The sequence below is a fragment of the Anabrus simplex genome, chromosome 3, assembly GCF_040414725.1.
Source record: "Anabrus simplex isolate iqAnaSimp1 chromosome 3, ASM4041472v1, whole genome shotgun sequence".
In the NCBI taxonomy this organism is placed as follows: Eukaryota; Metazoa; Arthropoda; class Insecta; order Orthoptera; family Tettigoniidae; genus Anabrus; species Anabrus simplex.
In genome coordinates, this window is record NC_090267.1 from 80,067,221 (window position 1) to 80,086,061 (window position 18,841).

At 38.2% G+C, this 18,841-nt stretch overlaps 1 protein-coding gene across 1 annotated transcript in view; it reads right to left on the reverse strand.

Moving 5' to 3' along the window:
- Cep97 (centrosomal protein 97kDa) overlaps nt 1-18,841 on the reverse strand; it is a 275,047-nt gene that overhangs the window by 59,070 nt on the left and 197,136 nt on the right. Inside the window, exons 11-13 of the mRNA XM_067142588.2 lie at nt 16,453-16,600; nt 7,643-7,742; nt 7,446-7,565 (exon numbers count right to left, since the gene is read on the reverse strand). Coding sequence (XP_066998689.1) covers nt 7,446-7,565; nt 7,643-7,742; nt 16,453-16,600 — 368 coding nt within the window. The remainder of the gene's footprint in view (nt 1-7,445; nt 7,566-7,642; nt 7,743-16,452; nt 16,601-18,841) is intronic.

Below are 18,841 nucleotides of genomic sequence, written 5' to 3' on the forward strand. Positions count from 1 at the left end.
TTATTTTACTACAACTCAAGGACATGAGCATCAGTGTTCTCCCTAGGACCTTTTTAATAGGCCGTTTTTACAGACGGGCCGGCTAACATAACCTAGATATATGCTAGTTACATATTATTTGATTTGTCGGGCAATCCAAATTAAAACTAAATACTGTAAAACTGTTTATTTAATAATCTTCATTACTGTCAGCAAAACTGCATTAATTACATTGGAGTTTAAATGTTTAGCTTAGCTTGAGTATCGTGTAGTGTCATGTGTGAGCGGTGTATGGATTAGCATGGAATCGCATACAAGCACTTGATTCTGCATGACGTTACAAACTTGTATGGCACTCCACAGAAACCGAGTGATAAGCCCCGGACTTACAAGATTATGGATGAGCAGTAGAACACTAGAAGTTCAGAATACTCTGTTATGTCTTCTTCATGGTGATAACATTAAAAAAGTTAAATTTTGCAATTAATGTTTACCTGTCTGATATTACTGTTAACTGAGATTTTATCATATTCATTTTCTTAGTAGTATTCGCTTCCTGGCTACTCATTCCTGCCACCTGGTTAATGAAAATTTCTGGGGAGATCACCGAACATATACGGCAACATTATTTCAAACAGTTATTAGAATTTTCCAGAACAAGGCGGAGACGGTGCAGGTTTTTCTCTGGGTACTCCGGTTATCCCTGTCGTCATTCATTCCAGCAACATTCTCCAATATCATTTCATTTCATCTGTCAGCCATTAACGATTGCCCCAGAGGAGTGTGACAGGCTTAGGCAGCCGGCATAATTCCTACCCTCGCCCCTTCATTCATTCCATTCCTGACCTGGTCGAATGACTGGAAACAAGCTGTGGATTTTCATTAGAATTTTCCAGAAGATTTCTGTTGTGCTTCGTACATAATAACTTTTGGATTCCTTGGTGTATTGTGTCCACATTATAAGTTTGAAAACATTATAATAATGAGAATATTAGAATTGTAATTTTTAACAGTTTTTTAGATATATTTTAACATTTGAGGGTCTAGATATGTATGGGTATTTTTTAAATTTGTGATAAGACCAATGATCTAGATGTTAGGCCCCTTTAAACAACAAGCATATAACAACATGTTATTTGTGATAGCTGATGAAGAGAAGGGTCCTTTCTTGAAACCTGTAAGTTTAATGTAGTATGTTTATCATTGGATGTATTAAGTATTAACACAGCAGACCCAATAAAGATCCCCTGAGTATTACAATGGAATACAGGTCATATAGTTAAAAAACTGGAATAGAAGAAAGAAAGAAAGAAAGAAAGGCAAATCCCTTCTCCATATTTTTCAAATACATCCGCAATCTAGAAGAGGGATTTCGTGACTACAAGTGCAGAGGAGAATAAAAGGTAGATCAGTATCATTAAACAGAAAGACCTAAGGAATATTCCAGATTATGTTCCTGCTGCATAACACAACTTGTACCTTAATCCAAAGGAAAATACAGCTGTTGCAGTTAATTTGATTTGAAGAGTATGAATAATTAAACAAACTGACTAACCCATTTTGAGGGGGAAAATTTTAAAGCTAATGTAATAATTTCTATAACATAAAAACCTCTGCACTTTTATCCACCAACTACCAAAGACATACGAGACATACATATGATCCAGATTTTAGTAGAAGTTATTCAACATTAATGATCAATATTAACAATATGCTGCTGTAGTTTGGGTGCCATATTACCAGCCAACATAAACACATTATAAAAACTATAATATCTCATCAATGCGATGGTGGGTTGCTGCATGTATCAATGCTAACAGAGCGCATTTTGAACATTTCATATGATAAAGAGTTTCATGTAGTGTGCTGATGTTCTATTCTAGTGTGTGTCTCATGATTAATGTACAGTAGAAGTCCGTTATAGCGAGAATTCACAACAGCGAAAAATTTACTCACTATAACGGATTGTCGTTATATCAGATTTTTGTATAAAAGTCGGAAAACCCTTCATGCACTTTAAAATCGGTATGAAACGGCAGTCCGTTTCTTCAAAACTTGCGTTTCCGCAGATGATATCCACACTATGGCTTACTTGTTTGTTATTTTTCATAATCCGATACTATGTGAAAATGTATGTTTAATTTCATTCTGAAAAAAATATAGTTCCGTATTTCTCCGAATCCAAGATGAACCACACTTTTTCCTTCAAAAAATTTAAATCAGGCTCAAAAAGAAGTTTGTAAAATCATATAGGCCTACAATCTTTAGACTATTTTTAGACGGCGAACACTGACTTGCGTCACGCCGTATTCTTTTTTTTTTTTTTTTTGCGGCTGCACAATTATTCTTTACTTCCGTGGGTTAAAGGACCATTAACTTAACATTGGCATCATAATATCGAAGAGAACTCATTGAAAATTTTCCGGCAATATCTATTCCATGCGTCTCTACAATACAACGATCCATCGGGAAATTATTCTTGCAGTCTGTAAAACTGTTACTTTTACGCAGTGTCAGATATAACCGGCTACCGCTACACGCATGTCTCACTTGTCGGGTGCGGCCACATTCAACGGCTAGCAATGTATAGGCCTAATCGCGAACGTTGAAAGTCAACGAACGAGTTTATTGCGCCACGGTATGGCCAACCGCCCTTGCGTTTTTCGTGCTCATACCTCACAATTTCATCATCGACTTCTTTAAAGCATCCTTGTTGCGGACCACTGAATGCATTTTTGTACAGTACGCATTTTTTTTTTTGGCTCTTTGTCTTCACGCTAACTCCAAATATTGGCTTTAGTTAGGCCTATGCCGTATTTTCTTGCTGCTGCACAATTTTTCTACATTTCCGAGTGTTTAATAAACATTAACTTAAAATTGGCATCATAACATCGACTAGAACCCGTTGAAAATTTGCCGGCAATACCTTTTCCACGTATCTTTACAATACGACTATCCATCACGAAAATATTCCTGTTCTCTATGAACCTTAATTTTACTAAGCGTCAAGTACAATAGACGCGTTATGACTCTGCCACTGAGTAGACATGGTTTTTCTAAGAATTCGAAGGGTCGCATGTTTTGATGCCATTCTGCAGATTTGAGAAACACACAGGCACTGTACACTGTACAACCGGTAGCGATGTGTAGTAAAGAGGCAGTCGTTTATTGTCAATGAGTTCTGTGCGCGTGTGAAAAGAAGCAGCGTGTTTACCGCGGTAGTTGCCAGTGGAATCCATTAACTTACTGTTAGGCCGCGAATGCAACAACCCTTGAGTTTTCGCATGAGATTATGAGGAAAAAAAAGTCTTGGATTCGGAGAAATACGGTATCACTCCAGAGATTTCTGTGGCAAACACCTCAGCTTTCTTCTTCAAACAGCGTCACCTAACCTAACCGTGTATGTAGCCTATCATGAAAACATATTCGAAACGCATGTAGAGAAATAACCTCCTCGCGAAAAATTTACATGTAAATAGCCGTAACTAGACGCGAGAAGATATGAAATATCCTCTGAAATCAGTGATGTACTCTGCCATATCTTGAGGTGTATGATATTCTCACGTAATTTTCGTATATAACACTAAAATTAAGATATCGTTTATTCAGTCTTTATTTTTATGAGTTAAGAATGGCTATTGGCCACGTTATTTACGCATTTATTACGAAAACGTGTTATACTCTTTCATTTCGAATTTTCTTTAGAGAACAGCAGTCGATGGGTATTACTAATCAACTCCATCGCCTTTGAATGTTAACGAGAGCGCTCGCAAATGCACAAAGTGAGAAAACTATACCGTACCGAAGATGATCGATCGCATTTTGTTGGAAACGTTTCAGTTTTCTTATTCAAACAGTGTCGCGTATCCTCACTTTACCGTACTATACGTATGATGAAAACACACTTCAAGCGCCCGTAGAGAAATTATACCTTTCTCATTATACATTTTCATAATAGCCTTTCCGTAATTTAACCAGACGCGACAAAATACAAACTAACCTATGAAATCAATTAAGCACTCTGCCATATCTCGAGGTGTATCCCATTCTTATTTAATTGCAGTATTTAGCCTCAAAATTAAACAGTCGTTTAGTCAGCCTTCATTTTTAACGAGTTAACAACCGTTATCGGACACGTTATTTATGCATTTATTACGAAAATATGTTCTCTTTCATTTCGAATTTTCTTTACGGAACAGCTGTCGACGGATATTACTAATCGACTCTGACATCACCTTCGAATGTCGACGAGAGAAATCGCTAGTGCACATAGCGAGGAAACGACGCCGAAGGTAATCGATCGCATGCAATATCATCGCTGGGGTGAATAAATATCGGTAACGGAAAAAATCGCTCGTAATAACGGATGCGCCACTGATAGGGTTCTCGCTGTAACCGAAGGACGATACACAGTTTAATATAGGAATTTTGGAGGGACAGAAAAGAGTCGTCGCTATAACAGAGTTCTCGTTATATGCCGTACTCGCTATATCGGACTTCTACTGTACTATGTAGAGTTGTAGAAAATGAGTTCTAACAGGGAAATAAAGCATTTCTGAACCCACGTCCATATAACATACTTTCTTCTTCTATGCCTGAAAAATGTGTCATGAAAGTTTTGCTTTACTTTATTGTTACATCCTATATTTGTACAGATATTTTATTTTTTAAAAGCTAGACACTCTTAAATCCTGTAGCGTTGGTACTGATATCTTGCAGCTAGTGGTCAGCATCTATTCACCTAGTAAGCATCTAGGGCACTCCCTTGCCCTTATGATGGGAAACTATCCCTCAAGGCAGATAAGTCACCAAGGCCAACACCACAGAGGTGTGGAAAGCAATGGGAATCTACCACATCAAAGATCATTTTGTATATACCCATTAATAGCAACTACTGCATGGTCTAGGAATGTAAGTGTCCTTGCTGATCGTGGTGTTCGGATCCTAAGAACCCACACGAGAAGTGGCGAGGCTTCTTAGGTCATCATTCTACAAAACCCTCCCAGAACAATTTTTGTCCTACATCAACTAAAATAATAGGAAAACAGTTGGCCCTATCGAAACATGAAGTGCACCATGCGGCCTTGAAATAAATTTTGTACAATAAACATCTTATGCATATTCTTCGTAACTCTAATGGTTTTTGAGAAAATTCAGCTTTCTCATATTTATGGGCTGTGTTGCCTTCACTTGTGCATAGGTTATTCATTTTGCCATCATTAATTATAATTCATGAAAAGCTGTTCTGATAACAAGCCAGCTGAAGAAAGAGCACGGTATTCTACAGAAAGTGTTTGGAGGCTAGAGTTGTATTGTTGAGCGTGCTTAGTTTGTGCTTATCCCTATTTGAGAACTACTGTGGGCTGCAGTTTTTTTAAAATTAAGCCACTTTCATTATCATTGTTATTGTATTATATCCATGTTTCAATATTTTTAACTCTGTGTAGGTAGTGGGTTCACATTTCATTTTGCGTCATTATCTAGCAGTGCTTCAGTCACGCCAACTTTATGTGGCATGCTCTTGAGTGTCGAGGAGGCATAACCTATATATTTATTTACCTGATGAGAAGGTTGTAAATATTGTCTACAAGGATGTTTTGTAAGACACGCATGTACTTGCAGGTCAGCTTTAATATATCACTTCAATCCTTGCTCATAAATCCATACGAAGAACAGGTACTTTAGCTAGTTAATGATAAAGATAGCCCAGTTAACATAATAGTGATCCAGTATACTTACCATGACAAATAATGGTCATGATGATGAACTAGGAAAATTTAAGACTGCATTGAAGAGTTAATGGAAATGGCAAACACCGAAGACAATGTTTTTCTAATGGGAGATTTTAATACATTAGTAGATATACATGAGGTTGACTTCAAATGTGATGGTAAGTTTAGATTGGGAAGAATGTATTCCAGAGGTGAGAAGTTAGTGGAATTTTGCAAACACGAGATGGTACAACCAATGCATGTCCTGAGGTTCCGAAGAGAAGATGCTACATGTGGAAATCACCAGGCGATAGTGGAAGAATATGATTATGTTCTAGTAAAACAAAGACATAAGAATCAAGTAATATCTTGTCACAGTTACCCTGGTGCTAATATAGATAATGACCATACAATTGTTGTGACAAAGTGCAATACATTAAATTTGAGAAGTAAAATTAAAGTACCAGAAGAAATGGGTCATATATAAACTGAAGGATACAGAGGTAATACAGGAATCCATGCATGCAGCAATGAAGTCAGACAAGGAAGAATGCAGTTCGGATATTATCACGTTGAGTATAACAAAATAATGCAGCCACAGATGTCACAAGTATAAGAAAAGTAAAACCTAGGAAGCCTTGGATAACTCAGGAAGTACTGGAACTCATTGATAAAAGGAACAAGCTAAAGGTAAAAAACCCTAATCAATATTAAATGGTTATGTTAGCCAGTAGCCTTACTAATCTTCAAATTATTATTAACAATGCAAGGATCAGTGCAGCATCTGGTCTATTCACAAATATTATCAAGACCAAGACAACTGTATTTTCAAAAACGCCAAAGCACATCAAGAACACGATAGGGTATCTGTCTGTTGAGTCCTAAATGCACATCAATGATGACACAACTAACAGTGAAGCTTCCATAGTCTGTTAAATTATTGTTGACTACTTTTCCCATGTTGGATGGTGTTGTTTAATGTCACTTACATACAAATACTGTTTTGAATTCAAATACTTAGCAGTATTCTTTATGAAGGTGACTGATGTACTCCTGCTCCACCCAAGGTAATCAGTCTCTCCAGGCAGCTAAAATCAAATATGAAAGCATCACTGTGCTTCGTCTCACATCCTATCTCCTCTCCCAGGCTCCTGCAAGTGCTGGGGACATTTTTTGAACATCTGGAACGTATCTCTCACTCGGCAGTCAGATGGGCAACTTATGTTACTATTCTGAAAGTTAGGGGTTTACCCTGTATTTTCATGGTCTGATCTGGATATTGGTACAGTAATATGTATTCAATAGACATACAAATATTGCTGATTTTGTTGCCATTCTCATGTTGTTTGGATGTTTCTTTAGTTCCATAGCCTCTCGGGATTTTCCTTTCGAGATTTGGGATACAGCTGCTAAAACCTTACTTTTATCAAACAAAATTTCCTGGTCGCCTTGGTAAGGAATGCTGCAATGTATTTGAAATATCGGCAACCTATGTATATTTTTTTCCTTATTTGTTTAATGTCATAGCTGAGTCAGCAAAGAGGATGCATCGGGATGTGTTGAGAGTTAACGATATTTGGGTAAAGGGAGATAACGAGGAAGAGATAGGAGAATATAAAGTTCAACTCCTCCTCAATGCATGTAATTTTTTTACAAGGAGTGTAATATCAGCAAGCCCTACTCGCCAGTTACCATACACTTCATCAGAGAATTCAAGTATAACTTCCTTCAGGGTCTGAGGAAAATCTATCCTACCTGTGAGTGCAATAGAGAACAGGTCTGAGTGAGCTCTCTGATTGCTTCCGATTCTGATTTCTGACTACTGCAGCTAGCTGCTTCCTGGGTTGCATTGGCCTGCGACTGTATACTCAGCACCTAAAAGCATAGCAGACGATGAAACACCACGGATAAATTAGTAAAACTTGTAAACCATATATATTAAACTAATATACCTTCTTCCAAATAGCATTTATAGCCTGCATCTTCAACGCATGAAGCCGCCGATCTGTCTCCAGAGCAGCTTTGGTCGCCTCCATGTCTGCCGAGAGTTTCCTGAAACACAGTTCACATGTTGTATCTGCTCATGCTCGCTGGAAAGGGAAACCCCAATAATAAGTGCCTGCTTAATACACTATCCTACACAATGTTTTTCCCAGGTCCCTGGTCATCTCATATACAGAGTAAGTTTTAAGATCCTCTGGGGTTTTACAGTTTTACAATTCGACAGAACAAAAACCAGCCAAGTGGAAAGGACTGAATCTACATCAACAGACAGGCAAACTGTATAAGTTTTTACCCTACCTCAGAAATGCTCAATATGTTGTGACTCGACAGATATCAATCCTATAATTCGAGTCTCTGCCATACACTGTCCAAGTAGGGCACACCCATAACAATTTTCTCACCAGAGAAAAATGGTCTGAGATGAAACTGTACAAAACAAGTTGACTTTTGGAAAGTCACAGAAATGTACCACTTATATGTGTGGAAGTTTCAGGCCCCAAATACACACATGCTGACCGATCATAGTGGAAGCATTGTACTTTGAAATAACACGGCCGTACCTTTCATACAGTAATCTGTAAACTTTAGACAGAACTGAAGTTAGATACACAAATCGACTTGAATACCAGCTAGCAGGAACATCTTCCTTCATAGAAGACCTGATGACAACTTATAATCTGACACCAACCAAAGTTACCATTACCAAAAGGTTCCTGGACTAACGACTTCAGAAAACTGCAAAATAGGCCCAGAATTCTTTAACACTCCCACGAACAATGACAATTGGAAAGAAGCCAATTTTGAGCTACGTCACCTCTACACAAGAGGAGCAATTCACGGCTTCCATCACCGTATTTGTAATAAGAACGGTTTTCACCATGTATCCAGCGACTGTGTTTGTGAAATCTGCAGCTCACAATGTTCACTATACCACTTGTTCAACTCCATACAAAGAACACAACCCTTTTCCTCATTATGTAAAAGATGAAACCTTGTACTAACAGTAAATTTCTATATTTAAAAAATCATATGTACACATTGTGTTTAATATTTATTATTATTATTATTATTATTGAACTTTGAACTTTGCCATGTCACTGGTCACAAGTTCATCAGCAAAACCACTGTCATCCCCCCAGCCTCACTTGCAGTTATTCACAGAACTGATGAGGTAACCTTTTGAAGATCTGTCAAGATGGCCCCTCAACGAGTTTTATTGCCTGCCCTCCTGATGAAACAAGTTTGTCTGGGGCTGAGAAGAACTGGGATTGATGAGGAGAGAGCCTATTTATTTGAAGACAACAGTTTGTGAAGCTGTGGAGATTGTCCTTGTCCTTGTCTCCTCTCTCTGTGCTCCTTCTTCCCACACTGACCTGGCATTGTGTTTGTCCTAATATGAGCTCCTTTTCTTGTTCTCCTCTCTATACATATGACTTGATTTGACAATCTTGTTTGCTCCTTTTAACAGTAAAGATTAAAGGCATATATCAAATATGAAATGTGTATGTCATTGTCATGTTCTGATTAATTTGAAAAGTATAGGTTCCATTACGTGTGCAGTACAGCACAATACTGACACCATGTTTTGTTAATCCTTCTCTCTCACACTCAAATTCTCTAGCTCTTGACAACTGTGCTTGTTAGTTTCATGTTATATTGAAGAGTCTGTGTGATTCAAATGAGTGTTAAATGAAAAGCACTTTCTTGAATAAAACAGAAATCTTAAGGAAGAGTTGTGAAAACACCACTCTTAACCAGAAATAACTCACTGGTTCATTAGACATCCCAACATACAACATTAGTGGTGTCAACATTAACAACAATGATAGAGAATTGCAATTCAATCATTACAACTGCATCGCTGGGAGCAAAGTAAGAGGGGAGGGGGGAAACATGAGGATTTGGAGAAGATGGCTTCATTAGTCCCAGAACTCAACAATACTTTGTATTTATGTTATTCTGTATGTACAGTTGTCTTCTGCTTAATACAACGTCCTGGTTAATATACATTAAACGCATGACTCCTTGAAAAGAATTTTACTATATTTTCAATTCTTGAACCAAGAGGCCCTAAACTGTACTGACTGAAAAGTTCTAAACTATCAATCTAATAACATAAATAACCAATTAGTGCTGACATTTAAACAGGAAAAATGAGAGATTTATTGAAAGGTATGAAATGGCAGGGAGGGATTCAGCTGGGCAGAAATGTACAAGCAGTTTGGCCTGAGCTGATGACTTCATCTTTATGACAAATTGTGCCAACAGCCTGCAGTCTAATATTTTGGAGCTTGAAAAGAGGTGCAGCAAGTATGATATGAAAATAAGAATTTCCAAGACTAAAATGATGTCGGTAGTGAAGAAAACTAAGAAGGCTAAATGACTGGTCAGAAACACAAAACTGGAACTGGAGGATCATTTCAAGTACTTAGGATGTGTAATCTCCTAGGATGGCTGCAATTAGCTGGCAGTTGCAATCAACTGTATTCTGTAAGAAAAAGTGAGCTCTCAGACAAAACTCTTTACTATGACTTTGTAATACAGGAAGGAAAGCTGGTGGACTTAGGATATCTTATACCCACAGTAGATACATAAGTTGGAAGTAACAGATATGAATGTAGAGCAAGTTATTGCTGGCACAAACATGTGGGAACAATGACATACGGATACTCATAATTAGATCAAGGCTAAGTATGGAATGAACTTGATGGATGAAGCTGTTCGTATAAACCAGCTTTGGTGATGGGGTCACATAAGGCAAATTGTGAATGGCATGGTGATTTTGTTTTAAGAGGAATTATAAATAAGTAACCATCCTCTCTCAACAAATTAAGTGGAGACAAAAATTAAAATTTATTAAACAAGGGAATTTGAAAATGAATTTAAAATTTATAAAAACAAAATACTTTATTAACACGTTGGCTGCCAGAGCGGTACATTGTACCGCTGAGTGAGTTTCTCATGAGTTCTGTGTATAAAAATAGCTGTACCTACTTTTATTTATGTCCGTGTATTGGTCAGTGTACTTAGTTCGTGCATGTTTAACATGTCTCAGTGTAGTTCTGGAAAGACAAGTGGCAAGAAAGTGACTCTGAGATCAGTGGAATGTTCCCTTTATAGGCCATAACCTCCTTCCTGTGCCAGCCATTAGCGGGAAGTAATGTGTTATTTCCTCTTTCTCTTTTATTCTTAATAATGTCTTCACTTTTTAGTTTCGGATGTTGTTAGTAGGTGTAGTTTTTGTGAATTTGTTTTCAATCCCGATTCATTAGCTTTTCTGAGTACGGTATTACATTTTACGAGGGCTGTTTACCGTGGTCGTGTTGCATCAGCTGTTCTCTCAGCAGTAGCGCATTGGCAACAGAGGTGAGGCGATGTTCATTTGTTTTGTGAAACATCAATTTAGAAGTAAAGCTGTGTGGAGTATAGGAACTTAAACAATATGTGTTGGACAATATACACTATCAAAACGACATCTTTCCCAATTACATTACAAGATATTAGAATCATTCCGTATTGACGGTTTGCACTTTACAAATGGTGAACAAGTTTCTCAATACCTTCTACAATGAAGGACTCTGGTTGCTGTCTTCAGAACTTTCTTCAGCAAACCAAAGATGTGACTGTTGAAAGGGGAGAGATCTTGGCTGTGAGGAAAGTGATTCAAATATCCCAGTGAAAACAGTTCCGAATGTCGATTAGCTGCATGTGATGTGCATCACTGTGGAGTATAAGTACACATTGTGACAGTTTTCCCGCTCAAAGCAACTTCTTTCCACAAGAATTGAATTGTGCCATGTTGTATTCATTTGGACGTAGCCATTAATGCAGGGCCAAACATTTGGTGGCATCTGATGGATTTTCTGAAACTAGCAGGTGGTCAAGTTTGATAGAATCTTGGTGTTGAAGTTTTTGGTTATTCCATGTTACCATTTCTTTTCGTTCTTCTTCTTCTGTTTTACGATTCATTTGTTTTGTTTTCCCACTACGTTTACATTGTTCGAAGAGTCATATGGTATGAAGATGGTGCTTCCCAGACTTGACTGCATGTTTAGATCTGGACGAAATATTTAATAAATTGCATGTGCATACATGTTTGGAAGGCCCAAGTGACACTGAAGAACGCGAGTTTGATATTGAAAGCTGATGATGAAGATACACATCCTTCAAAGCAATGTGGAATTGTGATGGTCGCGAACGAGACTGAAAGTGATGTATGTGAATGGAAGTGATATTTCTACTCCATCTAATGAGTGGGTGGTAGATAATAGTGTACCAACATTAGAAGATTTCTCAGGAGTTCCAGGCATACTGGTAAGACTTGATGAATCTGAACAAGTAGTATGGCTTATTTTTGGTGATGATTTTTCTTTGTTTGAACTTGTGACGGAGCAAACAAATTTGTATCACCAGCAAACTGCTTCATCACATACAATATCCCCTAAGAGCTTGAAGTGGTCTGAAGTAACTAGGAATGATATGAGAGAACTGTTTGCTTTGTTTATACTGATGGGACATGTAATGAAGTCATGAGCAATGGCAAACAGAGTGAAATGAGGTACACCTGCACAAGTTGTGTGCCCCTTCACAGAGGTCACTGCTACACAACCTATCACACAAGGAAACATTATCAGGACTTTCAGAAGGCCTTCAGTAAATTTCATCATAGTATGAGGTTAGTGAAGCCAGACTCCTTTGATTTTATGGATGCGCTTTAGCATTAAGTTGCTCAAGAAAGGTCACAGGGGATGTGCAGTGTGAGGAGCACCCGATCAGCAACGTGTTAAACAAGAATGTTGCTTCAACTTTCTCCTCTACTTATCGGACATGTGTCTGAAATTGACCATGTTCTGAGCTGTACATGCAAAGACCAAAAACCATGCATGCAATGTTACCACTTCTTGGCTGTCTTGTAAGGAATTTTTAGTGTTGCCAGCTCTGTCTATGTTTCTAATGAACAACCCTTATCACTTGAAATCATCCTTCATTTTTTAAAAATAAGCTGAAGAAAATGTTATATTTTATTGCCACCACCACAATAAACTACTACTTATTGTATGGCTTCAGCTACCGAGTTGCAGACCTGAAGTGGTGCCTTTTAGGCCTTGCCTGCCTATTAGTTTTAATCTTTTGATTCTTCTGTTATCTAACAAAATTGGAATTCTAAAAGGTGTTTGCTATGGATGAGTTAGCCTCATTGAAATCTGTTGACAATGCACCACCAGAGATCTTCAACATTCTGACGATGACACAGAATGCCAAGATGTTTTACTGTTTTTCAAAAACTGACTATCTAAGCTGGAATTGCATCTGTAGGGAACATGAGTCAGACAAACTACCTCTGATCCACTGCGGCAACTTCTGTAACCACAGCTTCAGGCAGATTCTCTGAACATTTGGAAGCTCTGTTTCTGTCTGTTCATACATGCATCTTCATTATAGACTGTTATTCAAGCCCCCCCCCAAAGTAGTTACTGGAACGTAAAACCAAAAACATTATAGACTGCTAGGTCTTTCAGTATTCAGTCTGCAAGCCTTGGTGAAACACCTCATCAATTCTCTATTTGCAACTAGCTGTGTGGCATTATTTAGTACCAACCTTGTTATAATTACATCGTTAAAAACCGAGTCTCTCCCTCTGCTTCTCTTGCACTCCACTGTTGATTATTCTCCTAGGCAACCTACCCTCCACCATTCACCTGAAATAACCCCACAACTGAAGCTGGTTTGTGCACACAGCTTCATCCATTCGGTTTATGCTAAATTAGCCTTTATCTACCTGTTCTGAGTATCCTCCTGCTATTGTTCCCACCTCTTTGTACCAGTTAGCATTCTTGGTACTTTCAAGCTACTTCTGATTCACCGAGGGAGCTTCTGTGACCCTGTAACCAAAGTTTCAAGCAGACTCTATGAACATTTGGAAACTCTGTTTCTGTCTGCTTATGAATAAGATATGCTGAGACCACCAATTTTCACTCACGTACAGCGAAGTCGGTCTAAAATTTTATTATTTGTCTTTACGCTGCACCAACTCAAGAGGTCTTATGGTGATTATGGTAGAAGATGGGGCTAGGTCTCCGAAGGAAGCGATCATGGCCTCAGTTAAGGTACAGCCCCAGTATTTGCTTGGTGTAAAAATGGGAAAACATGTAAAACCATCTTCAAGGTTGCTGACAGGAGGGTTGATGATGACGATGATGCTTGTTGTTTAAAGCGGCCTAACATCTAGGTCATCAGCCTCTAATGGTATGAAATGAGAAGAAATGTAATGACAATTTAAAAGTTCAAAATAATTCACCGAACAGAATTCAAAACGTGATGACGAAGAATGAATGGATGAATATGAATTTAAAACAATCAGTGGATTCAAGCCTCAATGCCCCATATTCCCAGAAACTAGTGTAAAACAACAGTATTACTGACCAAGGGACTGCTTCTAAAGCACAATCCTAAATCGATGATGCTTGTTGTCAAATACAGTACAGACAATACGCGACACTTCCGGATTTAGTCTTGTTAAAATGGGAGAGAATTTGCAAGTGGCGCTCCTAGTGGCGTGACCTGGAAATTCGTGCTAAATTCAAATAACAATGGAAAAGCATATACGGAAATGGATAAATAACTTACGTCTAGAAAGAAAGTGTTATTAAGATATTAACTTCAAAGTTGGTAAAGCAAGTCTGGATAAACAAATGAAGAATTATTTAACAGTTTATTATTTAAAGACTGAAATTAGACATATCATCAAGATGTGAAATAGACTGCTGTGAAAGGGCTTGGTGTTTCATTTATGCAGTGCTTTTTTTAGCTTTAGCATTCCTGCCTGAACTTTTACGGCTAGATTTGTCTTTTTTCTCATTAAAAAACATTATATCACCACATTAAGACACTCATCAATAAAAATATCGGCACATTCCTAACACACACGATTCAATGAATTAACATTTAAGAGCTGGACAATTTTCCTCTTAACCTGAAGCCTACTAACAGAAAGAAAATGTATAAATTTAGCCTCAAAAACATTCAAAATTTTCCTATAAGCAATAGGGTACTTGCCATTACATTACGATAAAGCAAATTTGCATCATCATTTTGTTTCAACAAAATAAGTACATTTCTTAAATCACCCATATTTTCTTCAGTGCTTGACAACACATTACGGCATTCCAAATGGGGTAACTTGGAACACAAGCAGCCACACACATATGCACATGGTTTTTCCTGAATTAAATCAAAACCCACAGATCGCATCTACAACACCACATCGGTATTGAAGGTTAACTGCTGCACTATACAATAAAATAAGCTTATTATATTTTAAGCCAGTTAAAGTATGGGTTGCGCAGGTCAGAATTTTAGGAAGTACTATAAAAAACTCATGTCACTTGAAGAATATGTACGCAAACACAGTATTTACTTACATTTTCTTGCCATGAGGGAAACACAAGAAAGACCGCGAATCCTTCTGCACTTCATAGTTATTGCAGCCAAACACAGCACATATCTTTTCACTCATGTTGAGAGGAGATATAAAGGAATAACACACGCTACTATTTACTTATGTCAACTTACTGCAAAGGCATAAATATCGCCAAAAACTTCACCAACAAATACATGTGCTCTTATGACAGAATCATCAACTCCAGGTCGCTCCGCTAGACAGAGCTCTAATCGCTGTCCCTCGATATCTCACAGAGTGTCGTGTATTGTCTCTGCTGTATTTGTTGTTGTCTAAAGGGGTCCAAACTCTAGGTCATCGGCTCCTCATAATGGTACTTATCGCAAGTAAAGTAGAACCATGATATTTGGTATGTTGTGGTACTAATCAAAAGTAGCGCAGACTCGTGGTATTCCACTCATTATGGTACTACTCACAGGTAATGTAATACGCATATGTAACACAGACCTATGGTGTTTCTCACATTGCGGTGTCACTGACAGGCAACACAAACCTATGGTGTCCCTCACAGAGGTGTACTAATTACAGGGACTCGTACTATCCCGTGGTGTTCCTCACAAAGTGGGTACTAATCACTGGCAACGCAGACCCACGGTGTTTCTCACATAATGGTACTAATTACAGGCAAGGTAAGACCATGGTGTTCCACATGTAGTGCTACTAATCACAAACCTGCTGTGTACCTAACATAATGGTACTACTTGCACGTAAAGGCAACCCATGGTGTTCTCCGTGTGATGGTACTAATTACAAGTAGTCTCATGGTCCTAATTCGATCATCCCTTAGTTGCCTCTTACTACAGGCAGGGGATACCACGAGTGTATTCTTCGTCTGCATCCCCCAGCATCATGGGTTGTGTGTTTGGTCCGTGAGAGGTATTTATTTCACCCAAGTCCGCCGGAAGGCTGGTTAGGACTCCCCTATCCGCCACATGGGACGCATCACGTGGGAGTAACACCTCTCCCCCTGCTACACCAGAGTAGTAGGTTCATGGACAGTAGGGTTCAAAACCCATTATCTCCCAAATGCAAATGCAGGATAACATACCCTGACCTGGCTGGAAAAAGAAAAGGGAAATTCATGATGATGATGATGGTTGTTAACACTTAATTCATACTATATAACATAGAACAGATTGCTGGCCTAAAAGACTTTTGTGAAAGCAAACTGGTGTTCTAAACATAACATCAATCATGGTTCATTCTGAAAAAGTAATGAGGAGCAAAGTGTTCACAAGTTTTCTAAACAGTTTGTTTCATTTCACATGCCCAATAGCAGGAACTAGATTATTTTAGTACCTAATGTACTGCTGCGTCCGCATATCCAAGATCTGCCGGTATACAGACTGTACTTCTGGGTTGATGTTGCGAGTGTAATAACCTCGCCACATCTTCTGGATACACACCGCAGCCTGCTCTGCACGCTCCAGGTCCTCGTACTGAAAATCTAATAAGAAAGAAGAGAGTAAACATAATATATCACACTACCATATGGGATAGGGAGCTAATTCTTAAGCAACACACATCCTTATCTCTTATGGTTAGGCACAAGGAATTTCTGAATACTAGGAAAGGAGACACTTTCAAATTCACAATCAAAGAGCATGTGATCATGTTTAATATGCATGCTTATATTCTGAGTTATACATTTAATTTCTTGAAAGATTCCAGGGTAATGTGTGTTACTTTCAAACAGGAAAAAAATCACATAACCACAAGAGACAAGGATAGTTAAAAGTCAGAACAGAGTTGTATATGAAACTTTCAAACCCACTTCAATTCAGGGCCAGACTACAGAAAAATTATTCTATTATGAAACCATATTAAATTAAAGCAACTACAATATTTACCATCATAGAGGTGTTACAGAAATTGGACACAACTTGACACTAAGTACAATTTTTGTGAAATTTCTATATTTATAGTTTACATAAAAATTGTAAATGAAAAAATCATCCTCATTGAAACTCCTCCTGTACATAGTTTCATGTTTATTATGTTATACTTAAAAATAAATTAAAAAAGAATCTGAATACAAGCAAACTTTATAAGCAGCTGAAAGTTTGAACCTGATAAAAACAGGATTGGTCAAGAAGTTGGAACTAGTGGAGGATGGATCATACAGAAAGAAAGGAAACCAAGAATTATATCTCAAGATGGAAAAGATTTCAGATACCATCTGGAAGAGGAGAACCATATTCTTCGGACATATCTACAGAATGAACTCGGGAAGACTGACAAATCAGATAATATTTTTTGAGATCAGGAAAACTACAGTGCGCTGTGGTACCATGGGGTGAAGAGGGACCTGGAAGAAATAGGAATACAAGATATGGAAATCAGCAACAGGGATACTTACAAGTTGAGGATCAAGGCCACGAAGAAGGTTTCAAGGAAAAGTTAGATCCCATACCCAAGCACCATGGACAGAAGAAAGGAGGAGACTGCACAGTGAAAGGATGAAGGAGAACTGGATGAGGACTAATGCCCAGAAACAGATGAAACTGAATTTGAATTAACGTGGTCCATAGTCAGCCAAAACAAAAGAAGAACAAACAAATTAAATATTATTTGAAGTCTTACACAAATTAGCAAACAAACAAATGATAACTGCAGTGATCTGATTATTTGAGACACAAAGCACAATTATTAACCCATTAAGCATATTAAGTTCCATGGAAAGTCCGCCCCCTTGGCTGAATGATCAGTGTTGAGGCCTTCAGTTTGATTCTGGTCCAGGTCAGGGATTTTAATGGCATTTGGTTACTTCCTCTGACTCAGGGACTGTGTATTTGTCTCAAAAAAAAACACACACACTCTCTCTCTCTCTCTCACACACACACACACACACACACACACACACACACACACACACACACACACTCTCTCTCTCTCTCTCTCACACACACACACACACACACACACACACACACACACACACTCTCTCTCTCTCTCTCTCTCTCTCACACACACTCTCTCTCTCTCTCTACACTACCAACTATACATGCATTGGTAAATACATTCCTCCACATAGGGTTGGCGCCAGGAAGGGCATCTGCCCATAAAACAGGGCCAAATCCACGTGAAACAATTTGCACCTGTGACCCCACTAGAATGTGTTCAAAGTGGCAGAAGAAGAAGAAGAAGAAGAATTAAGTTAAACAGTAAACAATACAATGATCAGTTATTACATTAACTCATCTAGCATCATCATCATCATGATCATCACGATGATCATCATCATCATCCATTTCCCTCATTCAGCTCCCATTGGGTTGGCATGTTCATGGCACCTTTCCATCTTTCACTCTCCAACCACCTTTGCTCCTCTTTAACTGTATTTCTATCCAGGTTTCTTCTAATTATACTGTTCTTGATCATTTTCAACCACCTAAGGCTGGGTCTCCCTCTTGCCCTCCTTCCTTCTATCTAGATATCCATCATCTGCTTCAGTATCCTTCCTTCTTCCATCCTCTTAACATGTCCAAACCATCTACTTTTATCCCTCTCCATTCTATCATGAAGATTTCCCACTCCGATTTCCTTCCTGACATCCTCATTTCTTACTCTGTCCTCTCTTGTCTTTCCTACTATACTTCTTAAAAATGTAATTTCACTGACATGGATTTTATTTACCTGCCTTTTTGTTAGTGTCAAGGTATCCACTGCATATATGTCAGTTTTGGGC